Source organism: Pygocentrus nattereri, chromosome 4 (assembly GCF_015220715.1).
Source record: "Pygocentrus nattereri isolate fPygNat1 chromosome 4, fPygNat1.pri, whole genome shotgun sequence".
Lineage (NCBI taxonomy): Eukaryota > Metazoa > Chordata > Actinopteri > Characiformes > Serrasalmidae > Pygocentrus > Pygocentrus nattereri.
The window spans coordinates 38,444,479-38,465,958 of NC_051214.1; the positions used below are offsets into that span (position 1 = coordinate 38,444,479).

At 40.3% G+C, this 21,480-nt stretch overlaps 3 protein-coding genes across 12 annotated transcripts in view; 1 reads left to right on the plus strand and 2 right to left on the minus strand.

The window, feature by feature from the left end:
- The window catches only part of LOC108424533 (ankyrin repeat and SOCS box protein 2-like), a 43,068-nt gene extending 34,670 nt beyond the window's left edge, over positions 1-8,398 (minus strand). For all 6 annotated transcript variants that reach the window (XM_037537709.1, XM_037537708.1, XM_037537711.1 and 3 more), the window contains exon 1: positions 7,725-8,398. In XM_037537709.1, coding sequence (XP_037393606.1) covers positions 7,725-7,730 — 6 coding nt within the window. In that variant the 5' untranslated portion in view covers positions 7,731-8,398. The remainder of the gene's footprint in view (positions 1-7,724) is intronic.
- On the minus strand, positions 892-7,730 carry LOC119263217. The gene is made up of 2 exons (XM_037537707.1): positions 6,083-7,730; positions 892-2,775 (listed from the first exon to the last, which is right to left on the minus strand). The coding sequence occupies exon 2, from the start codon at positions 2,751-2,753 to the stop codon at positions 1,269-1,271; it is 1,485 nt and encodes a 494-aa protein (XP_037393604.1). The 5' UTR covers positions 2,754-2,775; positions 6,083-7,730; the 3' UTR covers positions 892-1,268.
- A 5,335-nt stretch (positions 8,399-13,733) lies between the features above and the next one.
- Positions 13,734-21,480, plus strand: part of ppp4r4 (protein phosphatase 4, regulatory subunit 4) — a 29,887-nt gene continuing 22,140 nt past the window's right edge. Inside the window, exons 1-2 of one of the 5 annotated variants that reach the window (XM_017692608.2) lie at positions 13,734-14,976; positions 16,175-16,248. In XM_017692608.2, the coding sequence (XP_017548097.1) occupies positions 14,872-14,976; positions 16,175-16,248 (179 nt within the window). In that variant the 5' untranslated portion in view covers positions 13,734-14,871. The remainder of the gene's footprint in view (positions 14,977-16,174; positions 16,249-21,480) is intronic. The other 4 variants (XM_017692607.2, XM_017692610.2, XM_037537766.1 and 1 more) reach the window with 4 other exon arrangements.

Sequence of the window (21,480 nt, forward strand, 5' to 3'; positions counted from 1 at the left end):
TATTAAGCAACATCATAACATATAAAAGATACAAATTAGCAAAATAATTGCAAATAATTTATAAAACACATTTTATTTGTATATAATTTGTATTATACTATACATATTCATGCACATGCAAATTTTGTGGTTAGGGACATAAAAGGAAACATGAAGAAATCTCCTGCATAGCTACCTTTTCAGATGCTACTTGAGTTTCTCAAGCTCCAGTTTTCAAAAGATTGCCTGACTTACTGCCTGCACTGTAGTGTACTGTAGTGCTGCTAAAAGGCTTTTACCCTTGAACATAGTTCACCTCTCTTCTACCCCAGTGACCTACACACATTTATGGATTATTTGTCAGAGGGTCTCAGTGACACACAAAATGATGACCATACTCTTTTTCTCACTTCTGAGAAACCGAGCTGCCGGAAGAAGCACAGGCTGCTTTTTTAAAAGACACAGATATGCACATGACTGCTAACCAGCTTAAACCATGATAAAAATCAATTGCAAATTACGCTATCAAAGATGTGTTATGATTTGAAGGAGGAAGCATACAGATATTTTATGCGCATCAGATAATGCATTTTAACTCTGTGTGGTTTGTATAGTAAGTATGATGTAAGTTTACATAACATGCCATATGACTTTTGTGAAGGGTTTTTTTACTGGCTTAAAATAAACCTGCCCAAGGGTCAAACTAATTACAGACAAAGCACTTACTGTACTTACAGAGGTATGTCTGAAAGTTTGTAGACACCTGTTCACGCAATATTTAATCTGTGTAGTGACTTTTAAACAAAACAAACGAAATTGACCTAAGCCACCACATAATGAGAAAGAGAGCTGGCGGTAGCGGATTTGACTCGTTCAGTTTAGCAGGAATTACCACAAAGTCCATACCTCTTGAAACTTTGGATATACCAATCCATTTATTGTTCTTAAGTTGGCAGGTAGCACATAATCCAACAGCAGCAGTACCAGCGCTCAAGATCTTTAAATGTCCCGCTAACCATACGGTCAAAATACTGTTGACTTCCTCGCCAACCCCCGTATCCCTACTACAACCTTACAGCCACCTATAAACCCAGCAGCGCCCCCAAGTGGTGAGCGATCAAAATAAACATAAGTTTAAAGAAAACATAAATGGCTCCAACACACCGGCCCCTAATTGTTAATGACAAAAGGCATAAACAATTTAATGACTAATACAACAATATAAGGAGCCAAAGTAATACCATACTTCAAACTATATACATACAAAATGTGTTCCTATATACGATACCTCATAACCCCTCTAGTAAAAGGCAAAGTTTTGTTATTGGTCTGGTCAAGAGACTGGTTTTGGTTTGTACTTGTGCTGATCTAACCAGCCCTTTCTTATCTGGGTATATTTTAAATACCCTGCCAAGTACCCAGGAATTACGAGGAGCTGTGGTATCTGCAACCAGAACTATATCGCCAGGCACCAGATTTCGTTTCTTCTTGGTCCATTTTTGTCGTTCCTGTAGTAAAGGCAAGTACTCTGTAATCCACCTTTTCCAAAAAAGGTCAGAGATGTACTGCACTTGTCTCCACCTTCTTTTTCCATACATGTCAGTCCTATCAAATAGCCCTGGAGGCAAGACTGGTTTCCTTTTCATAGTAAGAAGATGGTTGGGGGTAAGAGGCTCTAAGTCATTTGGATCCTCAGACAATTTGGTGATTGGGCGATCATTAATGATCGCTTCCACTTCACATAAAACTGTGTGTAACCCCTCATCATCTAAAGTCTGCTGGTGCAAAAGGGATGTAAGAATCTTTTTCACCATCCTAATGATTCGCTCCCATGCACCGCCGTGATGGGAGGCTGTAGGTGCATTAAAGCTCCATTTGATTCCTTCCTGCAGAAAGACTTTCTGAATCTTATCATGGTTTAAAGCTGCCAATGCTTCTTTTAATTCCCTTTCTGCACCAGTGAAATTGGTTCCATTGTCTGATCTCAAATGAGAGACTTGTCCTCTTCTGCAAATGAATCTTCGAATGGCATTAATACATGCATCTGTATCCAAAGAATAGGCCACTTCTAAATGTATGGCTCTACTAGCCATGCACGTAAAAATAACACCATATCGCTTTACAAAGGAACGTCCTCGTTTTACTTCAAATGGCCCGAAGTAATCAACTCCAACATTAGTAAATGGAGGAAGATCAGGAGTCAACCTTTCAACAGGCAAATCGGCCATTTTTTGTTCACCCAGTTTTCCTTTGAATCTCCTACACAAGCCACAACTGGATAGAATTTTCCTTGTTGCTGCATTGGCATGAGTTATCCAATATTTCTCACGCAATTTGGACAGAACCTGGTTTCTTCCACCATGACCGACCTGTTCATGTATATGCTTTAAAATAAGCTTGGAAATATGTTGGTCTTTGGATAAAATGATGGGATGCTTAATCTCTTCAGGCATTGCTGCCTTACACAATCTTCCACCAACTCTCAACAATTCATTTTCCAGGACCGGGTTCAATCGGTGGATAGTGCTGCCTTTTGACACTTCCGTTTTTCCTGAGGACAGTCCAACAATTTCTTTGTTAAACCTTTCAAACTGAGAAAAACGAATGACTGCCTTTTCTGCTTCAGAAAGGTCCTCTATGGACAAGCTTTGTGGTCTTAATGCAGCTTTGACCTTCTGCATTTCCTGCTGAATGTCACAGGATTGGTCTGACAATTCCAACAATTCCTTCCTTTTCTTGCTCAATTCCATTAAGACATGTTTTAATTTCAGCATCCATGCAACAGCAATTTTTAGCCTCTTCCAGTCAGAAAAATATTCAATCAATTGGCTGGTTGCATTTGTTTCCATGATCACAGCATTTGTTCTGTGCTCCCTTTTTAGTTCTGGATCTTGAGGAACAAGGTTACAATCCAAATTGACCTCTGGCCACTCCTCCTTTGTTGTCCACAAAAAGTCTGGACCCTTTAACCACCGCTTGTTTGTGATTAGCTTCTCTACTTTCAATCCTCTGGAAGCATCATCTGCAGGATTCTGGGAGGTATGAATGTATCTCCACTGTGAGACATCTGTTACTTCTCGAATTGCTGACACTCTATTAGCTACAAACGTCCGAAACCTTTTTTCTTCATTTTTGATATATTTTAGAACTGAAGTACTATCAGTCCAAAAACAAGAGTTGTCAAGTGGAAGCTGCAATTCTGTTCTAAGCATCTTATCTATTCGAACAGCCAGGACAGCAGCAGTAAGCTCTAATCGAGGGATGGTAATTTGTTTAAGAGGTGCCACTCTTGATTTGCCAAGCAGAAAAGAAACATGAATGTTGTTCTGGTTTTGTAGTCGAAGATACGTCACTGTTCCATAGCCATTCTCGCTGGCATCTGAGAAGTGATGCAATTGTGCATGATCAGGTTGTCCAAAGTCCTGTGCCTTGATGCATCTGTCAACTTTAAATGCATTCACTTGTTGAAGATCTGTTAACCACTTTATCCACTGTTGTTTGAGGCTTTGGGGAATCTGGTCATCCCAGCCATAATTCTTTCTGCAAAGCTCCTGTAGCATGAGTTTGGCTGGAAGTGTTACTGGCACAAGAAATCCCAAAGGGTCATAAACTGAGCTGACCACCGATAAAATTCCACGTCTAGTATGTGGTCGCTCCTTTTCCATCATCTTGAACTTAAAGGTGTCTGTCTGGACACACCAATAAAGTCCAAGAGCTCTTTCAACGGGCAGTTCATCTCGATCCAAATTCAATTCACTCAAGTTTTTGGATCGATCCTTCTCTGGAATGGTTTGTAAAACCTCACGATTGTTGCTAATCCATTGCGTTAAATGGAAGCCACCTTTATGACAAAGTGCAGCAAGATCTTTGACCATTTGGATGGCTTCAGCTTGAGAAGGAAGACTCTTCAAAAAATCATCAACATAGAAGTTATTGTGGACACTATCAATGACCTCTGTTGGAAACATGTGCTTGTTGTCTTCTGCTGTCTTCCTAAGAGCATAGCAGGCACAGCTTGGAGAGGATACTGCTCCGAATAGATGAACGGTCATCCTATACTCTACAATTCCTTGAGTAATGTTGCCATCAGGCCACCACAGGAACCGGAGAAAGTCGGTCTCATCCTCAGCAACTCTAACTTGATGAAACATTGATTTGACATCAGTCATAAATGCAACTGGTTCTTGTCTGAATCGAAGCAGAACACCCAACAAAGAACTAGTAAGATTGGGACCTTGTAGAAGTTGTTTGTTTAAGGACGTATTCCTGAATTCCGCACCACAGTCAAATACAACACGTAATGTTCCTTTTCGAGGATGGAACACTCCATGATGGGGAATGTACCAAAGTTTACCATCAGAACGCTCCAGCTGATCCTGGGGTACCTGTTCAGCATAACCATTTTGAATGAGCTCATTAAGGTACTTAGTATATTCCTGATGGAACATTTCATGTCTTTCAAACTTTCTTTTCAATCCTGAAATGCGCTGTTTAGCCACACAGAGGTTGTTTGGCATGACAACACCATCCATTTTAAAGGGTAGTTTCAAACTGTAATGTCCAGCTTCAAGCTTCACTGATTCTTTCATGATGTTCATGAATTTCAGATCCTCTCTTGACATCTCTTCTTTCTCTTCTGATGCCCTTTCATTGAAATCATGTTCATATTGAGTTTTCAGCATTTGTTCCAATGTTTCCACAGAAATCCTGTTTACAGTGAGAGTTGGGCAATCAACATCAGGAGGCTTACTATGACCCTCTCCCAGTGATCCATTAAGAACCCACCCCAATAGGGTCCTCACTGCATAGGGTCCCTCCCCATGGCTATTCACTACTTCCCATGGTTCAAGCAGCTTTGAAGCATTGGTACCAATCAATAGCTCAACATCAGCTTGAATGTGAGGAATGGAAATGCCATCCAAATAAGGCCATTTAGCCAGATCCTTCCTTTGGATAATGTTGGCTGTGCTCACAGGCATTTTCCTTTGCGAATAGACTTCAGGAAGGTCATAAAACTGTTTGCCATGAAGACCTGAAATCTCTAATCCATTCACAATATAACTAGAAACTGTTGTCTTCGGGCTCATAGTTAGTAAACAGATTTTAGTTTTTCTTCCATTCAAATTCAACTTTGCCATTAAGCTTTCAGAGCAAAAGGTAGATGTACTACCTGGATCCAAGAATGCATAAGTCTGAATGACTTTGTCTCCCCTTTTGGATTTTACTTGTACTGGGAGGATGGATAAAATCCCATGACCTTTCCCGACCCCTGTATGATCACATGCTTGCGCAGAAACAAGTGCGGTATCCAATGCTGGATCATTTAAGGCTACAGTGTTTGTGTTGACCGCCTTATCTGCCTTATATGTGAGATGTATATGAAGAATAGTTGGGTGATTCTGGTTACAAATCTCACAAGTTAAGCGCCTATCGCAATCCTTGCTTACATGCCCAATGCACAAGCAACCAAAACAGACCCCTTTTTCCTTTAGAAAGGACATTTTTTCTCTATGCTTCATTTTTTCCAGCTGGGCACACTGCTTCAATGCATGATTTCGGGTACAAAATAAGCAGTTGTTCCCTGGCAGAACTTTTGTTTGTCTAGGTGTTTTCCATACAGGCAGGTCAATAGGTGTAACAGTGGTAGCAAAACTGTCTCCTTTAAATTTGGGTTTGAGTTGTAATTTTCCTTTGTTTACAGGCCTATTGATTGGTCCTGTTTGGGTGTTCTGAATATCACCAAATATTGGGTCAGACACTATTTTCACTTCACGTTCAATGAAAGCAACAATGTCACTGAATTGTGTCCGGCGTCCATGTTTTTCCATAAGGTTACATGCGTAAACTCTCCATTTATCTCTCAATTTGTAGGGGAGCTTCATTATAATTGTCTTCATATTTGCTGGCATATCCAGTTCATGCATGTATTGTAAATCAGACATTGCATTACAACACTCACGCAAAAATAAGGCATAAGCTTGGAGAGCCTTAACATCTTCAGGCTTTATCATTGGCCAGTTGTGCATTCTTTCCAAATATGCAGATGTAACTTTAGCATCATGTCCAAAATGCTGTTGAAGCAACGTTTTAGCTGTTAAATAGCCTCTTTCAGGAGCCATATGCTGGCAGCTGCGAACTAATGCACGTGGCTGTCCTCTAGTGTACCTTTCCAGAAAGTACAGACAATCCCCTTTGCTACTTGTTTTTTCCTCCACACAATATTCAAAGGCTTTAATAAATGTTCTGTATTGCAGAGGATCACCTTCAAAGATTGGAACATCTCTTGGAGGAAGCAGATGTGAATTGTGCTGTTGTATTAGCAATTCTGCTATGTCATTTTGTCTTTGAAGTAAGTGTAAAGTAGCACTCTCACTGTTTTCCTGAACAGTTGGTTGTGATTGTCCTTCATGCATTTGTGGTCTCCTTGGTCGTATGATTGGTTCATGGATATGGCCTTGAGATTCTCCGTTTGATAATTGGTACTGCATTTCTCGCAACTGTGGCTTCTGTGCAACACCTATTTTATTGGCATGTCTTTGTGACTCACTTCCAAGAGGATCTCTCTGACCACTTTCAGTGTCATCTTGCATTTCTTGTTGTGAAATCAATGCATCAATATCAAGAAGCCTTTTGTTAACCTTTTGTCTTGTAGATGGATTTGGATTTTCCTCTGATTTTCTTGTTATGGAGACTGCCTTTTGTTTGGTTTCTTTTTCAAAATAGGACTCCATTCCATCTGAGATGACACTTGATGCTCCATAAATCTTTAACACTGACAGTTTAGCAGTGGAAGCAGCCAAGTCCGCATCAAGATCCATTTGTTCCTTTTTCCTCCTTAGCACCTCTACTTGCTCCTCCAAAGTGTGCTTTTCTTTTAAGGATGCAGCACGAGCTACCAGTGCTGCTCTCTCTGCCTCAGCTTGGAGGCGTGCAAACAAAATAGAAGAGTGGCTAGACCGTTTAGATCTAGAACTGGAATGGCTCTCTTTGTGGCTATAGCTCTTATTAGAAACACCGGTTTTAATATTAGAAATGCTGTCATCAGGATTTATACCATCATTTGGATCAAGCTCTCTACCCTGAATTTCAACGATTTGACCCAACACACCATATTTTGGACGTGCTTCGTTGTCAATAGTTTGAGCCATTGTATCATCTTTTGAAAGTGACAGCCATTTAAACACCCCAGTAGAGAACTCATTTGCACTCAGCATTTTTGCTTTAAACCATATGTCATGTTTTTCCTTTTCCTCATCAGGTAACAGACCCATTAAAGACTCGTGTGCTTCTTTTGCCTCAGTGCATAATACCTGAAATTTTGCAAATACACTTTTAACCTCTGTTTCATGTTCTGTGTTAACCATGAACCCTTGAATCATAGTTTTAAGATTGGAAGCTTTATTAAGTTTAAATTTTCGAATTTTTTGCAAAGACTCCAATTTTTCAAGCAGTGCCTTTTCAGTTAGTTTTACCACCCTTTTTACAGGCTCTTTGTTTACATTACCATTAGTACTCTGTGTATTACCATCATTACCCTGAGGTTGAACCACGGAGGGCTCAGACACAGAAAAATCAGAATTCATTTTAAAACTGAACTTTCAATTAAGACCCAGTCACTTAAATTACGCATATGCGAAAACCTTTAAACCCCACCAATGCGCATTGGATTTACTGACTAGTCTTTAACGTGTGCACACGAGTTAGTCAAATGGCCATTGTTTGTTTTTAAGGTAGCGCTACCATACCTCCATATCCAACGATCAGTCAGACCGCCGCACTCACACGAACAATCCTTCCTTCCTTCCTTTCATGAAGCGTTACCAATCGCCGCAATCTGTGCAGACTTATTTCACCGGTCCAGCCTCTGGGTCCCACAGAGCCTCCATTAGTCTCCACCCAAACGAAGCTGTCGCAGTCCCATGTTCCGTTTCCATTTCCAAACGCCCAAGACCATTCTCCTGTAGCAGTCCGTGCTCAAACGAAGCAGCAACTGCACTTCAGCAAACAGTCCGCATCCAATTCTAGCGTAGTCAGTATTTTGACTTAAAAAATGTAGTGACTTTTAAACAAAACAAACGAAATTGACCTAAGCCACCACATAATGAGAAAGAGAGCTGGCGGTAGCGGATTTGACTCGTTCAGTTTAGCAGGAATTACCACAAAGTCCATACCTCTTGAAACTTTGGATATACCAATCCATTTATTGTTCTTAAGTTGGCAGGTAGCACATAATCCAACAGCAGCAGTACCAGCGCTCAAGATCTTTAAATGTCCCGCTAACCATACGGTCAAAATACTGTTGACTTCCTCGCCAACCCCCGTATCCCTACTACAACCTTACAGCCACCTATAAACCCAGCAGCGCCCCCAAGTGGTGAGCGATCAAAATAAACATAAGTTTAAAGAAAACATAAATGGCTCCAACAATCTGAATTCAAGGGTATTAATAGGGAGGCTTATTTTGTTGTGTTGTTTTCTACTCTTGTGGGAAGGCTTTACACTGGATGTTAGAACATTGCTGTGAGGATTTGATTGCATTCAGCCACAAGAGCATTAGTGAGGTCAGGTACTGATGCTGGAGAATTAGTTCTGGATCACAATCACTCATGAGTCTAGAGGCTTTTATTGTCATTCCATCTATGTACAAGTATACAGTGGAGTGAAGTTGTTCCTCCAGGAACAACATGGTGCAAGAAGGAACCAAAAGTACAAAGTGCAGACATAGTGTGCAAACAAAACATTAAGCTAGAACCAATACAATAAATATGATAAATTATACAGACATTAGACACAGTAAAGATACAGGACGGTGCAGCACCTACACAGCACACATTTCTGGACATGAGGTAGTGAGAATAAGGTGCAAAGATATTAAACATGCTGTGATCTCTGAGTCACACAGTCAGATGACATACATAAACAGCAGTTCCTGAGGTAGGAAAACTTGAGTAAACAGTGTAAACACAGTGTTAGCAGCAATGTTTCAGACAGTGCAAGTAGAGCATCAAAAGAGTCTGTCTGGCAGTGATGGCACAGATGCTCCGGTACCTACTGCCAGACATTAGAAGTGAAAAAAGTCTGTGTGAGGGATGAATATGGGTTCATCCACAATGCTGGTGGCTTTCCGGATACAGTGTGTGGTGTAGATGTCCATGATGGAGGGGAGAGAGACCCAATGATCTTCTCAGCTGTCCTCACTATACACTGCAGGGTCTTGTGGTCAGAGGCAGTACAATTCCCAAACCAGGAGATGATGCAGCTGCTCAGGATGCTCTCGACAGTCCCTCTGTAGAACATGGTGAGGATGGGAGGGGGGAGATGAGCCTTCTTCAGTCTCCAAAGGAAGTAGAGGCGCTGCTGGACTCTCTTGGCTATGGAGTTGGTGTAGAGGGACCAGGTGAGGGTCTCTGTGATGTGGACACCGAAGAACTTGGTGGTCCTGATGATTTCCACAGCAGAGCCAGAGATGTTAAGTCTCCTCACACTCTTATGAAGTCAACAACCATCTCCTTAGTTTTGTCTACATTCAGAAACAGGTTGCTGGTTCTGCACCAGTCTGTTAGCCGCTGCACCTCCTCCACTCTGGACGCTGACTCATCATTTATGGCCATTCAGACCCACCACATTCGTATCATCAGCAAACTTGATGATGTGGTTTGAGCTGTACTTTGCAGTACAATCATGAGTCGACAGAGTAAACAGCAGTGGACTAAGCACACAGCCCTGAGGGGCACCAGTGCTCAGTATGGTGGTGCTGGAGATGTTATTACCTATCCTGACTAACTGAGGTCTCTCAGTCAGGAAATCCAGGACCCAGTTACAGAGGTGTTCAGACCCAGCAGGCTCAGTTTTCCAATCAGCTGCTGAGGGATGATGGTGCTAGGAGACATGCCAAAAAGAGTTCTTTGGACCAATATCGTAGAAGAACCATTTTGGGGTTTCCTATTGCCCCTTTCAAGTGAAAAATCTAAAAAGAACCATTCTGCAAATGTGTCTGTGTGTGGATGAAAGGTTTTTTGAAACATGGCATAAAAATTCTAAACCATGTAAATGTTTAAGGACTATACATACATCCAAATCAATTTAGGAACATTTATTATGAAAACGTAAATTAAATTCAACTATTATCATTACCACTGTACTGGGGGTACAGTACAACTAAAACAAGTAAAACTAAAACTGGCAGATTACCTATGGCAGTGCTATCCAATTTAGCCCTTGGCTCAGATGTGCTGGGAGCTGGGAAAGAGCAAAAATGTTAACTCCTACACAATGAGAAGTGGACTGAGAAACACTTAACCAAAGCAGTGGTTCCTAACACTCAATCTTAAAATTAAAGGTGCCAAAAGGGTTTTTTTGGGGGTTTTTGAACTGGTCATATAAGCGATTAGCCACTTAGTGTCAAACCTACTAGTGATTACAAAATCCAGAGCCAGAAACTGGATTTAAGGTCCAGATATGAGTTAATAACATTTATGTGATGGTTCTATGAACCTTTGATCATTTAAAAGGATCTTTACATGCACAAATCTCTTTATGAAACTTGGTTCTCTAGGGACGTAAATGGATTCTTCTATTGCATCGTTTCAAAAAACTTCTGTAGCACATTTTTTAAAGAGTGCTGGTCCTGGACCTGTTCCATATTTTTGTATTTTCCTTGCTCTAACACACCAGATCCCACCAAACAATGACATAAAACGATTAAAAACGTGCAAAGAAGAGGATCTCCTAAGAGACTGACCTCAGGGATACACATGCAAGTGTTCAGGTGCACAAACAGCAGGGGGCGGTAAAGAGATCACAGACAAAACAGAGTATCTTGACCCTGGTCCCCAAAACTTTTGAAACACTATTTACCATTAACACTGAACACAGGCCCGGACGATTCTTATTCATTACTGCCATCTATTATGATGAAGATAAATGTTGTTGAGGCCTCTGTGTGATAAACTCTGTAACTGTGTCTACATTCCTTGGACACTTTTAATGCACGGTATTAATAAGTGTTTGAATGTCTGAAGGCCTCTAAATGAAATTCTACTTCTGTGTATGTACCCATGCTGTGTCATGAAGCTCAGATAGCTCTCATGAAAGTAAGAGCTTATTTATGCATTATTAAAACTACTGTTAATTATATGTGCATTGATGAACAATACACACACAACTGTTATTGCTGCTATGCACCAACAGCTGGTTTATTTTCTCTACTGTCCTTTTTTCAATGTTTGTATAGTTGTAGTTATTGTATACTTAGAGAAGACTTTATTGTGTAGTGTTTGTATAGTTTGTCTGTATTTATTGAATTTATTACCTGTCTGCACTGTTGTCTGCTGCTGTTCTGCGTCCTGGAGAACCTACATTTTGTTCATCTCTCAACACATTTGCAATGAGAGGGAATGACAATAAAAAAAACAAAGTCATTATTTACTTACATTATATGTTCCTATTTAAGTGCACTTTTCTACATACACATGCAGTAGTATATTACGCATTTGGCATTGATTCATGCTTTCATTAATACATACTCAATAAGCAAAATGAGCAGTTTATTTTTATTGTGTTAATTGATTCTTAATTTTATGTCTTACAGTAGACATCTATAACTTTTGAACACATAAGGCCAGTTTCCCAAACCCAGATTAAGCCTAAATCTAGACTAAAAAATTGTCCAATGGTAGTTCTCCACTGACACAGAAGTAAGACTAATCTTACAGAGGAATTCCAGTGATTTGTTTGCATAGTTTAATCCTTAAAACAGGGGTGTTAAACTTGAGTAAAAAGGCCATACTAGAAAATCTCGACTAATCTGTGGGCCAGAATTGAACTGCAGCGGAAATGCAGCTAGTGTGTTTGGAGATACGACTAGTATGAAATTGCCTAGAACTGTGTAGAATTAAGGTGTAGCCACTGTCCTGTAGATTGTTGTTGGAGTAGGAGAGTTGAAGTGAACATTATGTTGCAGTGCATGCTGGGGACTGCAGTGCAGCGCATTGTGAAACTGGTTAATATTAACAGGACCAGAGAAGATTGTATCGCGGGCCTGGACTGGCATGTGCGCTTTGTGTTTGACACAAAGGCCTTAAAATGTAAGCAAGGTCATTCCGTGTTGTTTCACATGAAATGCCCTGTTCTAGAGAAGCTTAATGATTCAGAATTGTTTCTGCTGTGGTGATAGAAACCACACAAAACCACATGTCTGAAGCATTTAATGCCTCCAAAAGCTACATCACAGAAAATGATAACACAAATGGTTAGAAATATACTGCCTAATCCTGAGACATTGTTTTACTATAGTTCTGAGAGAAGCTTTTGGCCTAGAGTAGATTTGTAATAGACATGCTGGGTAGAGAGGTACATGCAGGGCATTGTAGGGCAAAATAGTCTAAAGAAGCCTAAAGTTAAAGAAGAAAAGTTACTTTTTAAAGTTGTCCACTATTTTACCATCATGAACATCACATATAAAAACTCAGAGACGTGTAGATTCACTGGTGGTTTTGGACAGTAAATAGAATGACAATAGTTGTATTATAGACATCAAGTGCCCTGGTTACAATCAACATAACTGTAAGGAAACCTGGAAGCAGTGTATACATGCCTCTATAATTTACCATTTCACATCCAAACTGAATGAATTACATGTGAAGGATTAAAACTTTTAAAAGATTGGTGGAATTCCCCTTTAATCTATGTCTAAGAAACTAGCACATAATCAGTCAATCAATCAATTAATCCGTCTCTCTGATAGTACTGCACAACTGTAAGACGTTACTGGATGTGAAGTCTGAAGATTAACAACTGAATAAAACGGCTAAAATGTGGAGACAGCAGGTGGCGCAATTACACAAAACATGCGCATTTGAAACCGAAATGCTTATATAGTAAATTGGAGCTGCAACAGATTTAGATTTTTTTATAAACATTTCAGTCTAACATTTTCAATGCCACATGGACATTGAGGCTTTTATGGCTTACAAACAGCACAGAAAAGGATTAGCTGAGTTTAGACACAGTGTGATTCTGTCTACACTCTGACCTTGAATTATGGATTACTGAACACAAATACGTTTATAATTGTTTAAAACAGAAACTGACTATAAATGTAACTTTCTTCCCATATTCAGCTTCTTGCTACTGCCTTGTTGGGGATGTAATGCTCTTAAACAGAATAATCTCAGTAATCTCATGAAGCAGCGTTTCTCTGTAAGACACATATATAGATTTACACTATAATCAGGAGGCGAACGACCGTTCCTCTTGAACTGTGCTTACCATTGACTTAAAGGGAAAATTTTAATGTTTGAAAAGTTTGAAGACTACATTGCTTTAGAACATGCCACATATACCCCTCCACTAATGCATTAAATATATAATTTTAGGCCAAAACGTGATCTCAAAACAATGCATCAAGCACCGTACTCATAACCACTTTATGTAATAACTTTCTGTGCGGGAGCTTTCAGCGGTGGACGTCTGGTTCCCATCACCGCCACTGTGAACAATTCTGATTTGCTAGATTTCTCTACAAAGAACCATCTTACACCAAATCACTCTGAACAACTTTGTTTACATCCCAACTTCTCAATTATAGAGAAAGTGTGAAACATCGATGGACTTCCCCTTAAAGTTATCCAAGAAAAAAAAAACAGCTTTGTGAAACACCGCACCGGGATATTTGGAAATATGGACGTCTCAGTGCATCAGACGTGTGTCTGTGCTCCCCTCACACTTGCGTTTGAGTCTGACGTGGTTTCTTCGTGCTTGTTTTGGAGTCCAGCAGGACGGCGGGCCATCAGCTTATGACGAACCGAATCCAACGCTGTGACGCTTTACCCGCTCCACACTACGGTGGCATGCGGTCTCCATGGAAACCGGTTGAGTTGGTGCAGTGCGTTTGCGTGGTGTGGAGCGGTTTGTTCTGGCTGCACAATTTTACTCACAGCTTAACGTCGGCCAGCGCTCTTTAGATAAGAGCCGTGTGAGATACATAGCATCCTGTGAGACGTTCTGGTCACCCTTTGTGTAACGTTAGTAGGTTAGGTTTGGTATTGTGATATTTTTCTGTCACTTAATTGTCGTGAGGAAGCTAACGTTAGCTCACATTTCCAACTTAACGTTAACGTTACTAGGTTGACGTTAGCCTGCTAGCTAGCTAGCTTGCGCGAAAAATCTTCGCTAACTAACGGAGTTTATGTAAGAAGTAGCTTAGTTATCTCTGCCAGCTAGTTTGCGGTTTGTCGACGCCTGGAATGTGTTTCCAGTTTGGTCGTTCATGCACCACCTGTGCTGAGCGACATTTTCCCGTCTACCTCGAAATGTAACCGTATTTCGAACTTGCTTTTCAAGTAGGGTAGAACAAATTGTATTATACGCTAGCTAACCTAGCTAGAGCTAGGACAGTTGATTCGTGTAACGTTAGCAGTGATGGTTTAGCCTGCAGTTGGTCAGGAAAGCCTATATCTATTTCTCTGTGATAGCCAAACGTCGCCAGCAGCCATTCCCGGTGTGTGCTTATGTATGTGTGTGACAGCTGCGGCAATGGGAAGCCTAGCCTCCGTACAGCCAACGATATTCCCCACAAAGTTTAAAACCACTCGTTTGCGGGAATCCCAGCTCTGCGTTGCGTGGTTTGCCAATGTCGTTGCTTTTTCTTTTCTTCCCGATTGGATATGATTGGAGGCTTCTGACACAGCGGAACATCTCAAGCCACCCGATGAATTAGTTATAGCCATCTAAGTCTTGGTAACCTGAAGGAGGTTATTTTTTGTCGTGGGAGGAACAGCTTCAGCTTCTCCCCGTCAAAGAAATCATCGTTCAGAGTTAAGAAGCCGCGATCATGACAGAGCTGTAACAACTTCTTCTTCATCACGTCCGTAAAGAAGAAACGGAGACCAGATGTTTGTCGGCAAAATGACTCTAAGTCAGTCCGGTCTGTTTGGACAGATAGATGACCTGCAGGACCTCACATTCATCGAGAGACCCATACGTAGGAGCCTGAAGGTATTTGTGTAACATTTCTATATCCTACCGTTTTGTTTCTTGTCCATAAAATGCCAGAGATTGCTTGAATTAAGGATGTGTAAGAGAAAATGTGCAAGTGGTAGTCTGTGTAAGGCATGCCACCTACACAGATGGTGCTTGTGAATTATGAAGGCCAGTTTTCTCAAAAGGAGGAAACCAAGCGTACATTGAATCCTTTCAGCCTTCTGGTGAAGCTTTATTCTGTGTGACTTAGTGATGGCCAGGTGGACTTGCTCCATATGGTTCTGTTCAGTGTGCCCTCCTATTATCCTTCACAGATTTTTTATTTTTCAGCTTTAGGCAGTTCATTGCTGCTCATTGAGAAGCACGGTATGTGAGGAGTTACTGTGGAGGAGGCTAGACACGGCTGGTAGGGAGGCTGGGGGTTGCCCACATCGCTTTAGTGAGTGACGCAGTTTCTGTCAGCTGTGCGCATCCCTGCCTCGCCTCCTCCACTCCACTCCACTGCAGTACATCTACCTTATAGAGGATTTCTACCCTGTCCAATGACAGCATTCCCATTTTCATTCCACTGTTATGTGGCCTACATTTGTACAACCACTGTGCATGAATTAATCCATAGACAATATAAGAAGTCTGCTCCACCTTCCAGCAGCAGAATTAGGATGAAGTTGCTTTCATCCCCTCTTACCTGAGTAAGCTTATTGCGTACTGCATGAAGGAAATTTGTTGCGTACGAGGGGGGCGGGTGTTTTCTCTCCATCCATTTTTGTAGGGAGGTTCCAAAGAGAAGCTTTTCGGCTAATGAGAGAAGCCCTGAAGTAATAGACTCGTCACCCACATGGCTCCCGTCCCCCACACTTTCTTCCCACGCAGTCCATCGTGCTTCACATCCTGCCTCGCTGCAAACCCCCTCACACATTTGGCTGAGTCATCTTTAAGCAGTAATGGAATCGTTTACTGTCCAACTACCTATGTCATATAAAGAATCATATGAAGCATAGATTTATTTTGATGTGAGACATTTAGGAGGCTATGTGAGTGGACATGGATTATGTGATTTGTCATTAACAATGTATTTCTATCTCTGAATAACCCTCAGAATCTCACTGAAACTGTGGGAAAAAATAGTTTCTTAAATGTTTAATTGACATAAGGCAGGATTTACTTATTTGTTTATTTATTTTACCTTTTTTGTATATGTGTGATTTTCCAGACTGCAGAAGAGATCGACAAACTAACAGTAGATGAAGATTTGAATGACATAGAGCGGGCAGTCTACCTCCTCAGGTAATGGCAAATTCTATAAAATATTAATAGTAGTATTCTCAAAAAGATGTTATTTAGATATATTTAGGCATGGAAAAGTTCATGAACTTATCAAATCTGCATTTCTACTAGGGTGTGTCCAACATGAAAATACTGTGTCACTGATACGAATTTCAATGAGCTAAAATTTTGATAATGAATAAAATCTGTCAAAATAAATTAAACTCACTCCTATACTTCAGATAAACAGTCCGTTACTGGCTATTATCATAGTGAATTATTAACTGTGAATTGTGACATATGGCTGTTCCTAAACAGTAAACAGCAGAAACTAACAAAGTCTTACATTTTTTGCACTATTTTATGTTATTTAGTTGTAAATTCTTGTAATCTTGTGCTGCTGCTATTATTTAATCGATTGGTCATCTCATTTTATCGATACATCAGTTAAACACTTCCTTGTCATGACAAAAAATAACTGTAAGACAATGCAAAGTTCACTTATATTTTATTTTTATATATACTGAAAGCCTTCCTGTGTGAACCATGAACATGAACTTAAATGATTTTGAAGTTTACATACATCAAACTTGTTGAATAAATAAAGAGACAATTTTATATACACTATATGGACAAAAGTATTGGGACACATCTCATAAGTATTGAGTTCAGGTGTTTCAGCCACACCCATTGCTAACACGTGGATAAAATTAAGCACATAGCCTTGCAATCTCAATAGACAAACACTGGCAGTAGAATGGGTCTTACTGATGAGCTAAGTGACTTTAAACTTGGCACTGTCATAGGATGCCACGTCTGCCACAAGCCAGTTTGTGAAATGCTTGCCCTGCTAGATTTGCTGTAGATCAACTGTAAGTGCTATTATTGTTAAATAGAAGCACCTTGGAGCAACAACAGCTTAGCCACAAAGTGGTAGAACATGTAAACTCACAGGGTAGGGCTGGCAAGTGCTGAAGTGCACAGTGCCTGTCCTCTGTTGATAACTCAAAGTGTTTCAGATTGCCTCACGAAGCAACATCAACAAAGGAACTGCACGTAAGGAGTTCATGAAATGTTTTTCGATGGCCGAGCAGTTACACGCAAGCGGAAGATCAGAATGCACATTTCCAAGCATTGGTGGAAGTGCTGTAAAGCACACCACCACTGGACTCTGGAGCAGTGGAAACTTATTCTGTAGAGTGACGAAACACGCTTCTTCATCTAGCAATCTGATGGCCGAGTTTGGGTTTGGCGAATGCCAGGAGACCATGACCTGCCTGACTGCATTGTGCCAAGTGTGCAGTGGTGCAGGAGGGATAATGCTGGGGGGGTTGTTTTTCAGGAGTTGACCTAGACCCCTTAGTTCCAGTGAAGGGAAGTCATAATGCTTCAGCATAGCTAGACATTTTGGACAATTGTATGCTTCCAACTTTGTGGGAACAGTTTGGAGAAGGCTCTTTTCTGTTCCAGCGTGACTGAGCCCACAAAGCAAGATCCTTAAAGGGATGGATGGCTGGGTGAGCTTGGTGTGGAAGAGCTTGACTGTCCCACATAGAGCCATGAGCTCAGCCCTATTGATCACTTTTGAGATGAACTAGAACAGAGATTGCGAGCCAGGACCTCTTGACCAACATCAGTGTCTGACATTACAAGTGCTCATTCTGTATGAATGGGCAAAACATTTTCATGGACACACTCCAAAATCTTGTAGAAAGCTTCCCAGAAGAATGGAAGCTGTTATAGCTGCAAAAGGGGGACCAACTCCATATTAATGGATTTAGAATTGGATGTCATGAAAGCTCCTGTGGGTGTAATGTGTAGGTGTCCCAATACTTTTGTCCATATATTGCAGACGATCATAATAGCATAGATTAACTTAACATGGTAAGCTTATCTATATTAACAAGTAGTGATGGATAGGCAGGTTTATTAATAATATAACGTGACCTACAAGTTTCTGACCAGAAGGATTAGCGTGTAGATTTTACCTGATTTAAGCAGTATCGGTAGCACATTATTTGCCATGCTAAAACAGGGTAATGGAGCAAGATGTCGTGGGTATTGACTGAGAGGCCTTTCAGCTTGTGTGCTAGGATTAGAAGCAGCCTCTCAGTCACTTAAAAGAAGCCTCTCAAATTTTATATGCACTCTAATAACATGCTCAGACAGAATGAATACCGTTGGTGTGCAAAAAAACTTAAAGAGTGTTAGAAAAGGTGTTATAACATGTAATAAAAGTCAGATTTGGAAGCATTTACACATTTTGTTTCTAGTTTATTTGTTGAGTCTGTATTGCTCTATTAAAGAACAATAACTGGAGACTATCAACTTGGCAGTCTTCTTAAAGAGTGTTATAAGTATGCAGGAACATGGAAATTCTCAGAAATGGATGTTTTCCTCATGTACACATGTGGGGGTGTATTCTGTATAATATAAAACAAATAACTTCTCCTATGTAGTCTTCACTAGCTTTTCCTTTTTCTTATTTTTAAATAACTGCTGTGTCAAGGACCTCTGTAATCTTTTTAACTAGGTTACTTGAATAATTTTGTTATAAGGAAAACATTGTTTTATGTACCATGTACCTCTTTGACATGCACTTTTCCCAGAGATGTACATTTTTATCTTGTTAAACCATTTATTCAGTAAAAATGTCCAATTAGCTGACATACATGAAAAAAAAGATTGTTCTTCAGCTTCTTGAGTAAAGAAAATAGTTCTATATGGAACCGTGAACACTCATTTGAATGATTAAAGGGTTCTTGGAGTGATGAAAGGGTTCTTCAGAGTTATAGTGTTTTTTTGTATGGTTCTATGTAACACCAAAAAGGGGTCTTCTATTGTTACAGTCTTGACATCATAACAAAAGAAGAAGCCTTTTTGGTGCTATGCAGAACTTTTTTAATAAAAGGTTCTATATATTACCACCTACAGCACATTCTCACTCTGAAGAACTATTTAACAATGAAAAGAAGCCTTTAATCATGCAAAGGGTTCTTTGAGTGTTCATGGTTCTATATAGAACCATTTATTTTACTGAAGAAGGTCAGTTTCTTCTACATAGCGTTTGTTTGGTTGCTCTGTGGTTGGTAAGAACTCCCTGCGAAAGCTGTATTTGGGTTAAGCTGAACACTTCATGACTTCTCATCGCCTACTGCCTGACGAAGAGTGTTCAGCACAGCAGGTCAGAGCAGGCTGTGTCGTCGCTGATGTACACACCTCATGAATAATGCAGCAAGTGAGTGGCCTTTCATTGATGTCTCTGGCAAACCTAACTGTGTGCCAGTCTCTGGAGGACCCGACTTCTGAGAGACACCATTCTTAATCCTGTGTGATACTGACACTCAAACGAACAGGTACAACAGTGATGTGCTGCTATCTGATGGAGGATTTAAGCTTATTAAAGTTGGATGGCTTGGTTCTGATTACCTGGAAGATTGGGTTATGCTTTTATCAGATTTCCTTAGAACTCAAGCACTCCAGGAGTGTCTTGTCAAATACTCTCACAGAATGTCTTGTTTGTTGTTCTGATGGACTGATAGTTTCAAGGCAAAAGGAGATAACTTTGTTGAACGCCTTCATTTTTAATGAAGTTGTTTAACATCACATGTCTTGGTTCAGCAGTTATTTTTTGTCAGGACCATGCTTTTTTCACGGCAGTTATATTGTCACACTGAAGAGTAGCTTGACATTGTAGTCATTCTCCGGTCAGTTTTCCTGACAGAGATTTGGTAAAGCCTAGTTTTCAAGGAGTGTGTATCTTTTTGGGTCTTCGACTAAGCATAATTTATATAATAAATCTACACTACTTGTATTTGGCATGAACTACTCAAAGTTCAGTGGCCCATAAGCAGTTTGCATTCCAGTGCTGATGGCTATCATGTGAAAAATAAATCACCACTGTTTATTCTAGAGATGCACTGATCCATCATCTCTCCTGATACTGATTGCGATACCTGAGCAATGCTCTCTTAAGGCACAAATTGCAATTTGACATAAATGGACATTTAGGCCTTACACCTCCTGTTGGAGCATCTCCTTCTTGGTGTCCCTCTTTAACCTACAAAACTACGTAGCACTCCTTCTCTGAGCTAATTAAGTGCCAGAGTCATTCCACACCTCGGCTCCCTCGGGCAGCAAACTAGTTCTGAAAACAATTTAATTGCCCCTGTTGGCTGCCACTTGGTGCTTTAAAGCAGGCTGCCAGCAAATCTGTGAGATGACAAAGAAGAGAGTGCTTGTTAAGTTGTGGATGAGCAGTTGGAAGGACGAACAGAGGAGGAGGGAGTCCCTCATGTGCAGATAGCCCATGGATTATGATCACACTGATCTAATGTTTCTCCACAGAGAGTACCAAAAGCATGCATTTCTGACTCCTGAAGGGTTTACTTTAAAACAATTAAAGTACAAATTTTATGTTTATGAATAAAATATTTTTGCCCTTATCTTATTCAAGTTCATACAAGGATTGGGCTGTTGCAAAGTTATCAGTATCCTGAAACATCACAGATACATTTACTGCAGTTAAATATGGAATAGCATGTATATAGTTATATGACAGAACTGACAAACTTCAGTTGTCGTACACACACACACACACACATACACACATACATAACACCGGGCATAAAACTATGACCACCTCCTTGTTTCTGCGCTCATTGTCCATTTTATCATCTCCACTTACATAAAATTATGACCATACAGGTGCACTTCTACAATTCATGTTCTACAATTACAGACTGTAGTCTATCTTTTTCTCTGCATACTAACAAGGACGTGGTCAAAATGTTATGCCTGATCGATGTGTGCGTTTGTGTGCGTTGTGTGCCTGTCCCAACAGTCATCAGGCGGAAGGCAGGATACACCCTGGACAGGTTGCCAGTCCATCGCAGGGCAGACAGACAGGCACAGACAGTCACTCACACACTCACACCTAGGGGCAATTTAGCACGTCCAATTGGCCTGACTGCATGTCTTTGGACTGTGGGAGGAAACCAGAGAACCCGGAGGAAACTCACGCAGTTTTATATATATTTATATATGTATATACACACACACACACACACACACACACATATATATATATATATATATATATATATATATATATATATATATATATGTATATATATATATATATATATATATATATATATATATATATATATATATATGTACGTATGTATGTAGAAGTAAGTTTGTTACAATTAAGAATACATAACATACAAAACTCTACAAGTCACCTGAACA

Bases quoted from the DNA above. Each gene is read 5' to 3' on its own strand.
- LOC119263217 (XM_037537707.1), bottom strand. From the start codon at position 2,753: ATGCTGAAATTAAAACATGTCTTAATGGAATTGAGCAAGAAAAGGAAG.